We start from the raw sequence: 9,732 nt of genomic DNA on the forward strand, positions 1-9,732 counted from the left end.
CCCCGTTTGAGCCGCCCCAAGGCCCTTCAGGGAGATGTGGCAGGACATAAGAATAAAATTATTATTATTATTATTACATTATTATAACGGTATATTTATATTACACTAGCTGTGCCCGGCCACGCGTTGCTGTGGCAAAGTGGTGGTGGTATTGGTTAAAAATTGTTGTGTAATTTTTATTTGACGTTATTTGTATTTTTTATTAATTTTATTGTAAGTTATATTTTTATTTATTATATTTTATTATTTTCTTGTATAATTTTTAGTTATTTTTTGTTATTATGGTATTTTATTGTACTAACGTTTTGGTGTTTTTTTTTTTTTTTTATTGGGTTGCTAGGAGACCAAGTTGGAGGAGCTTAGCCTTCTAACTGGCAGCAATTGGATAAAAGCAATTATTCCTCTCTCTCTAATTAGGACTTTATTTTTCTTTTCTTTTTGTTGTATCAACCTAGAGGCGTGGATGATGGGTTGTGTCGTCAAATTTCGAGGTTGGGGGGCCTGTAGTTTTGTTGTTTTGTGGGTCGCCGTGATGCCATCACTCTTTTATATATATAGATGTAATATTACTAATAATATTTCAATACAGTGTTCCCTCACTTATCATGGAGGTTAGGTTCCTGGACCACCCGCAAGAAGTGAAAATCCACAAAGTAGGGATGCTATATTTATTTTAATATTTATACATTATTTTAGTAGCTATACACTATTTTAAGTCTTTATCAACCTATAGTGTGTTGACAAATTGCATTCTTCTCCTCTCGTTGTCGCTTGGGCTCCTTTTCTCTCCCGTCAGCTTCTCCTTCCTTAAGCTATAAATTGTAATGTTTTACGATTTATAATAGTCTTTTAAAGTTTACTGAAAAACCGCAAAACAGCAAACCTGCAAAAAGTGAACCATGAAGTAGTGAGGGAACACTGTATAGTGTTATAGCAGAATATAGCAATATATAATGCTTATACGAATAATATAATATATTGTATGTACATATGACTTGTAAGCTGCCCTGAGTCCCCTTTGGGGTGAGAAGGGCGGGATATAAATGTCGCAAATAAATAAATAATAAATATGTTTGATTAATATTTCCCCTGTATATTATTGGGGAAAGGCGTATTGTTTGGTCCTTGGCCCTTTTTCTGTTAGATATTAAGGTTAAACATAGATGGATTAAACATCTGTGTATTTCTTGTGAGAGCAGTGTATTTGCAGCCTTCTCAAAAGGTGGGAGCAAAGCATTCTTGGTGATGTTTCCACTTATTTCTTTCTCTTATGCCAATTGATCACAGATGGACGATGGAGATCTGATAGTCCAATGACTCTGTATTGCGTGTTGTCTCAGTTATTACTGTCATCATGATATCTCTTGAAGGAGAACTGGGTTGATTATTGAAACAATGGGATTCTGACCACAACTGAGGCTGTGCAAACCTTGTCTGAGCTCAAAGCAGAATCTGGGAAAGCTTCCAGAATCCCCTTGATAGTATGGCCTCTGACATTTGTGGTCCCAAAAGAGGCATTTTGATCCTCTGCTTCAATCTATACATGGAAAGCTCTGTTTTATTGCTGCAGTTGAAAAGATTTGTGGCTTTCCCACTTGTTTTGGATGTGAGTCTTTTGCTCTTTTGCTGGGATCATGCTGGACAGGTGGCTGTAGTTAGCCAAAGCAATGTTGACAGACAGTGAGGGCAAAGCCATTCCTGCCAGAGGTGAAGACTGCTAGAACTTCTATGTTGAAACAGATTGTCAGTGCAGTTGTCAGCTACCTAGAATACGATCAAGTATTTTTCTCCTTAACCCTTCAAACCTTTGAAACTATTCCTGTGTGCTTGTAGAATAATGTCTGTATTAAGAACGTACGCAAATATAGAATTATATTTGAGACGTTATGTACCACATCTTTCTGTATCGTTCAAGCTCGATTGCTCTTTTTGGTTGGGTTTCATCCCTTTTGTATGAACCCAGAAATAACCAGAATGTCACTCCAGTTTGTTAAAAACTACACTTACTTAGGGCTGTGGTGACACAGTGTGTTAAACCACTAAACTGCAGAACTTACTGATTGGAAGGTCAGTGATTCGAATCCGTGGAAGGGGTGAGCTCCAGTTTCTGCCAAACTAGCAGTTTGAAAACATGCAAATGTGAGTAGATCAATAGGTACTGCCTTGGTGGGACGGTAACGGCGCTCCATACTGTCACGATCTTGGAGATTTCTTCGAATAACACCGGCTCTTCAGCTTGGAAATAGAGATGAGAACCACCCCCCAGAGTCAGACATGACTAGACTTAATGTCAAGGGGAAACATTTGCCTTTTACACTTTTAGTAAAGGTAAAGGTTTCCCCTAATGTTAAGTCCAGTCGTGTCCGACCCTGGGGGTTGGTGCTCATCTCCATTTCTAAGCCGAAGAGCCGGCGTTGTCCGTAGACACCTCCAAGGTCATGTGGCCGGCATGACTGCATGGAGTGCTATTACCTTCCCGCCGGAACGGTACCTATTGATCTACTCACATTGGCATGTTTTCGAATTGCTAGGTTGGCAGAAGCTGGAGCTAACAGCGGGCGCTCACTCCGCTCCCGGGATTTGAACTTAGGACCTTTCGGTCCGTAAGTTCAGCAGCTGAGTGCTTTAACACACTGAGCCACCGGAGGCTCCTTTACACTTTTACTTTAGGGGAAAAAATAGAATTTGTTGTTATACCAAAGTGCTGTGATGGACACACCTTGCTGTAAAGGAGAATCAGTGCTCCCTGAAACTTTTAGAGGCAGCAGTTCTCATTCTCAAACAAAATGTGAAGGGACAGACAAGTATATATCATCCCAGATGAGCTTGATTCGTGCTCTTGTTTTCCGCCTGCCTTCCTCCTCCTACAGCAAGGGTCCTCAAACCTTTTAAGTGGAGGGCCAATTCATGGTCCCTCAGATTGTTGAGGGGCCGAATTATCATTTGGAAAAAAATGAACAAATCGCTATGCTCACTGCACATGTCTTATTTGTAGTGCAAAAAAAAAAAAAACCAAAAAAAAAACACCCCAGCAACAATTATTTATTTATTTACTATATTTATACCCCACCCTCTCTCACCCCGAAGGGGACTCAGAGACGCTTACAAGTTGTATGCACATACAATATATTATATTATTAGCATAGCACAATATTAGCATTATATATTACTATATTATACTATACCATTATACCGTAATATTATTAGTAATATTACATTTAATATATAATATATAATTAATATTATTATATTATACAATATTATTATATTGTATTATTATTATTATTATTATTATTATTATTATTATTATTAGCCGCCCTGAGTCCCCTATTGGGTGAGAAGGGCGGGGTAGAAATACTGTAATAAATAAATATTATATTGTATTACATTATAATATTATTATCAATATTATATGTATACACAATATATTATATTATTACCATATCATTCATTTACAATATTTCATTTACAATATTAGTAAATGAAAGAACAATACAATATTTAAAAATAAAAATAATTTTAACCAACATACTGTAAACTTATCAGGATTTCAGTGGGAAGTGTGGGCCTGCGTCTGACCAATGAGATAATCAAATAGGATTGTTGTTGTTGTGCCTTCAAGTCATTTCAGACTTTGGATGAGCCTAAGTCTAAAACTGAGGGCGGGGGCCAGGTAAATGGCCTTGGAGGGCCACATCCGGCCCCCGGGCCTTAGTTTGGGGACCCCTGTTCTACAGCATAGCACTTTTTGTTTTACCTTTTCCCAAAACCTTAGTTGAAGGGAATATATTGTGCCAATCATCTGTGAATGGAAAAAAATGCTATGAAATGGAAAAAAAATGCAGTGGTCTCAGTTATTTTAGAGATTTGGCAGCAGCCTAGGAATCCACAGTGTGTTGTTCACGCTGTCAAATCTGGTCCCAAGTTTCTAGGCATCGAAAGCCCCCTCTTTTTGGAAGAGGAAGAAACCTATGGGAAACCTAAGTAGGATCCTTGGGAAATAGGAAGTGAGGATTCCTCAAGGAAGGCTCCGGAGGCCACGGGGGTCGACCCAGGGCCAGATAGGAGCCCCACACAAAGGAGTGGGAACCGGCTGCAGGATGGAAAGACTTTGAGATGTCAAGCCCGTAAAGGAATTAAAATTCCTTTTGTGACCGGCGGCGTATGATCTCCTATCGAGCGCGGCAGATCTGCTGTCCCCCACTGTTTGAGAGGATGAGAACGGCAAACCCAGAGGCAGAGGGTAATCTGCGGCACATAATAGCGGACTGTGGGAGGGAAAAAAGAGAAGATCTCGGCCAAGGTGTATGGCGATGGGAGGGGAAAACACAAGAGATTCCCTATGATACAAAATCCCAGAATACTTGTAAAGTATATACACAAACACAAGATGGTCTATGTACAAAGAAAATATGTCCAAATAGCATATAATATTATTAAAGTTCCCTGTCTCTTTTTCCTTGCACAGGAGACCTGTTTTGTTTGTGTTGTCTAACCCAGCCTATCTTCTAGGGATGTGTATAGAAGCACAATAGTCCCATTGACTTGGTTGTACTTCTCTTGGGTGGAAAACAGTAAGGAATCCATTTGGAGACCGTCTTTCTTCTCTATGTGTACAAACTGGAAGTCGGTCTGTCTATATACCGTATATACTCTAATATAAGCCGACCTGAATATAAGTTGTTTTTTTTACCACAAAAAACCTGGGAAAACATTGACTCCAGTATAAGCCGAGGGTGGGAAATTTCAGAAATAAAAATAGATACCAATAAAATTACATTAATTGAGGCATCAGTAGGTTCAATGTTTTTGAATCTATATATATATAAAAGAGTGATGGAATCCTGGCGACCTACAAAACAACAAAACTAAACACCCCACAACCTCAAAAATTGACAACACAACCCCTCATCCACGCCTCTAGGTTGATACAACAAAAAGAAAAATAAAGTCCTAATTAGAGGGAGAGGAATAATTGTTTTTATCCAATTGCTGCCAGTTAGAAGGCTAAGCTCTGCCCACTTGATCTCCTAGCAACCCACTCAGCCCAGGGGACAGGCAGAGTTAGGCCTCACTTAGGCCTCTTCCACACTACCTATAAAATACAGACACCACCAGACAACTCCACAGCAACGCGTGGCCGGGCACAGCTAGTACACATAAAGCTCAAATTTAAGATAAGACTGTCGGACTCTGATCCAATCATTATATTCATCTTCTTCACTGTAAATGTGCTTATGTAGCCTTTTAATAATAATAGATTAAAATAATACACCTAATAATAATAATAAATACAGGAAAATAATACAAGTAATAATAAATAGAGTAAAATAATACATGCAATAATAATAATAAGATCAGAGTGAAATAATAAATGTATTAATAATAATAAAAATAGAGTAAAATAAATGTAATAATACCAATAATAATAGAGAAAAATAATAAATGTACCATATATTCTCGAGTATAAGCTGACCCAAATATAAGCCAACCAGGACCCTCACCTGAGTATAAGCCAAGGGGGGCTTTTTCAGTCTTAAAAAAGGGCTGAAAAACTAGGCTTATACTCGAGTATATACAGTAACTAACTCGCTCCCTAGGGAGATTAGACAAGACCCCACCTTGATGCCGTTTCGGAACAGCCTGAAAACTTGGCTTTTCACCCAGGCCTTTGGTTAAGATCGCCCATCCCCATCATAATCATAATTATATTCCTTGACCTTTTATATTGGTCGCACTTCTCTTGGTTACTTGACATTGGCTCAGGGCTCCTCTGATCCCAAATTGACCTAAAACGAATTTGTAGCACTTTATCTATGTTTTGAATTCACAACTTATAGTGTGCATTTTGCTGATCTACTACTACAGCCTCACTCTTTTTAATTCTATGTTTTTAATAAGTATTTTTTCCCTAGTTAATGTGTAAATGCTACTACTGGTGCGTGTCATTGTTTGTTGCTGTATTGTACATTGTTATTGTTTTGTATTTGATATTACTGTGAGCCGCTCCGAGTCCCCTTCGGGGGAGATGGAGGCAGGATACTATTATTATTATTATTATTATTATTATTATTATTATTATTATTATTATTTTATGACACAGCAAACAAGATAGATATGCTGGATTTTGTATCACAAAATCACAAGTCGAACACTTCCCAAGTGTCTAGGACTGTGTGATGTATTTTCGAATGATGTGTGCAGATCCCAGTAGGGTGGCCTTTTGCAGTTGGCAGATCGTAATTTTGTCAATGTCTATTGTTTCCAAATGCCGGCTGAGATCTTTTGACACGGCACCCAATGTGCCGATCACCACCGGGACCACCTGCACTGGTTTCTGCCAGAGTCTTTGCAGTTCAATCTTGAGGTCCTGATAGCGGCTGAGTTTTTCCTGTTGTTTTTCGTCAATGCGACTGTCACCTGGGATGGCAACTTCAATGATCCAAACCTTTTTCTTTTCCACAACTGTGATGTCTGGTGTGTTGTGTTCCAGAACTTTGTCACTGGATTCGGAAGTCCCACAGTATCTTTGCGTGCTCATTTTCCAAGACTTTTGCAGGTTTGTGATCCCACCAGTTCTTTGCTGCTGGGAGGTGGTACTTGAGGCATAAGTTCCAGTGAATCATTTGGGCCACGTAGTTGTGCCTTTGTTTGTAGTCTGTGTGTGCAATTTTCTTACAGCAGCTGAGGATATGATCAATGGTTTCGTCGGTTTCCTTGCGCAGTCTGCATTTTGGGTCATCAGCTGATTTTTTGATCTTGGCCTTAATTGCCTTTGTCCTGATGGCTTGCTCCTGGCCTGCAAGGATCAGGCCTTCTGTCTCCTTCTTCAGTGTCCTATTCGTGAGCCAGGGGAGATGGAGGCAGGATACGAATATTATTATTATTATTATTATTATTATTATTATTATTATTATTATATCACAAAGGCTGTTGCTAGGTGAAGTGGCCCTCTGTGATGTCACTGGATTGGCTGTTAGGGGAAGGATCATCCGTTACTAGGTGAAGTGTCCATTTGTGGGAAAGAAATATGATAGGTATATGAAGGGAAAAGAGGGAGAGAGGAAGGAAAAAGCTTCAAAGAGAGCCTGTCCACCATTTCCACAGAGACTTTGTGAGGTTGGCCATCTCAGAGCTGGAGAAGGGAGAAAGCAGGCAAACTGAGCAAAAGCTTTGCCTCCACAACCTGATCTTCTCTTGGTTATATTTTTTACTATTTGAGAATTGTTTTGTCAACCAATCATTAGAATTGGAAGTCATGTTAGTGACTCTGGTGTTTTTTGAGTAGAGGAGAAGACCGTGTTACGAGGTCAATCAAATATTCGTCCAACCAACCCCATAGCTCTGATGTCAGCATACTTCAAATCAGACAGCGTGAGTAGGCATGTCGATCCGTGACAGGCTAGCCTAAATGAAATAAATACATTGGAGTGGAGGAAAGGGACATTTGACATCTGCGTTGCAAAATGGAAAACAAACCCAGAGACCTTCCATAGCAATAGCAGTTGGCTGAGTGTGCCTTCGTTGCAGGAGATTAATAGTAGGCTTGTCTGTCGGTTGCTAATCTTCTCATTGAGGATTCCTTGGTAAGCTTCTAAAGAATGCCAGGTTTCCTTTCAAAACATGGTTTTAAAAATTGCTGGGAGGAGTGGTTGCACAGGAAAAAGGAAAAGATCCTCTACTTCTCCAAGACTGTGATGAAACTCACTGTATTGTCCCCTCTTCATGTTTTTCAGTGATACATATATATGGCACAAAGGTTATACCCTGTGTGCATGCCTTCAAATGGGAAAAAAGTACTGTTGCCTGCTGGCCTGACTCACATAAAGTAGAAATTTGAGAAAAATTAGGTTTTCCAGGCTCTGACACACAGATGCTTTGTTTTGGAGAACCTACTCAAGCATGTGCTGCTCTGGGTTGCTGTAAGTTTTCCGGGCTATATGGCCATGTTCCAGAAGCATTCTTCTTCTGGAACATGGCCATATGGCTCAGAAAACTCACAGCAACCCAGTGATTCCGGCCATGAAAGCCTTTGACAACACATCATGCTGCTCTTCTTCTAATATCTCTTATTTTGCATCTTTTTCTCATCATTTAGGGACGATCGGATTCTTCGCTTGCTTCTGGTTTGTTAGCAAAATATACAGCGTTGTGAAAGTGGACTGAAGGCTGTTCTTGTTGCTCATGAACATATCTCCCTTCGGTTGCTGGAAGATATATATAAATATATATATATATATATATGAATATATATTTTTAATCATAAACCAAGGATCAATGTTAAATCTTGGTGGCATAAGGCAGGCTTCAAAGGGAGCAGGGCCTGTGGAACGTGGACAGCGACGAAGAACTTGACTTGAAGTGCTTTTTGCAAACACCACCTTCATTTGTTTTTGTTTTGCTTTATTATTTGAAGCTGAGAGAATAAAACCGGTTCAACAGCACAGACATGAGCATTACAGTCCCCTTTCCTCACTTGCTGAAACCTTCCTTCTGACTTTTCCCTCTCGACCATTACTTGGTGATTCTGTCATGGGGATTGGTCTGATGAAATCTTGTGTCAAAAAGAGAAGGTGACCTTTTGAAAAAACTTTTAAAAATAAGTCCAACTCTGCATAACCTTCTACTTCTCCTTTGCAGGTAGGTGGTTACCTTTGACAAATGTACAAGCATTTAATGTTGAGCGCAGACTTCTGGGGAAGGAAAACTTCCATCAACTTTGTTTTAAATAAAACTACAATTTCAGCAGGTTTGTTTGTGTGGCTGTGTCTGTTGCCTGGAGTTTGGTTGCTGTTCCCAAATACACTAAGATTTGAACGGTTTGCCTGTCCGTTAAATTATGTAAATACAAAGCTTTAGTGACAGATTCATCAAACATGGTTTATTATCAGACCAAAACAAAAGGCCATGAAAAGTCTCTTGACTATTTTGCTATCTCTCGAACAAAAATTGCCCGTTTCTGTATGTTTTGTTCCAGAAGGCACATTTGCTATCTGGTTTTGTCCAAACTAGATACTTAAGTTGATTTTCTGAACATGTTTGTGCAAGTTCAGAAGTTCTTTTTGCAATATTACTTTATGGTCTCATTGACCCTTTTTTTTTATTCCCCTCTGGTTCTCAATTGCTGTTTGGAAACTGTAGTACCTGTGGGGTTGTTGTATGTCTTTTGGGCTGTGTGGCCATGTTCCAGAAGTATTATCTCCTGACGTTTCGCCCACATCTATGGCAGGCATACCTCACAACCTCTGAGGATGCCTGCCATAAATGTGGGCGAAACGTCAGGAGATAATACTTCTGGAATATGGCCACACAACCCGAAAGACATACAACAACCCTGTGATCCCGGCTATGAAAGCCTTCGACAACACATTGTAGTACCTGTTTTCACCATTTTGGTTTCCATTCGTGTGTAAAGAATACTACTCAGGCCTCCACATCCACTGGGGTTAGGGATACAGGACTCCTGTGAAAGTAAAAACTGTGCTATTTTTTTTTAATCACGGAGGACATGTCTCTAGGAATTTCTAGGTCTTCCAACATGACTCTATTGGTCAACTTCCACTGGAAAATGTTCGTAGAATCGTATTGGAAGACCTAGATAGTCCTCCAGTTCTCTAGAAATCTCTAGGTCCTCCATCATGGCTGAAGGAAGTTGATCCTAAAGTCATACTGGAAAACCTAGAGATCCCTAGATATAGTTGTCACATGTTTAATGAAATCTGTAAATCATCA

General features: G+C 39.5%; 1 protein-coding gene across 3 annotated transcripts in view; it reads left to right on the forward strand.

The window, feature by feature from the left end:
- The window catches only part of LOC100557129 (transmembrane 9 superfamily member 2), a 43,940-nt gene extending 35,190 nt beyond the window's left edge, over positions 1-8,750 (forward strand). The window contains exon 17 of one of the 3 annotated variants that reach the window (XM_062963697.1): positions 8,099-8,750. In XM_062963697.1, the coding sequence (XP_062819767.1) occupies positions 8,099-8,166 (68 nt within the window). In that variant the 3' untranslated portion in view covers positions 8,167-8,750. The other 2 variants (XM_062963696.1, XM_062963695.1) reach the window with 2 other exon arrangements.
- Positions 8,751-9,732: the final 982 nt, after the last annotated feature.

Source organism: Anolis carolinensis, unplaced genomic scaffold, assembly GCF_035594765.1.
Source record: "Anolis carolinensis isolate JA03-04 unplaced genomic scaffold, rAnoCar3.1.pri scaffold_12, whole genome shotgun sequence".
In the NCBI taxonomy this organism is placed as follows: domain Eukaryota; kingdom Metazoa; phylum Chordata; class Lepidosauria; order Squamata; family Dactyloidae; genus Anolis; species Anolis carolinensis.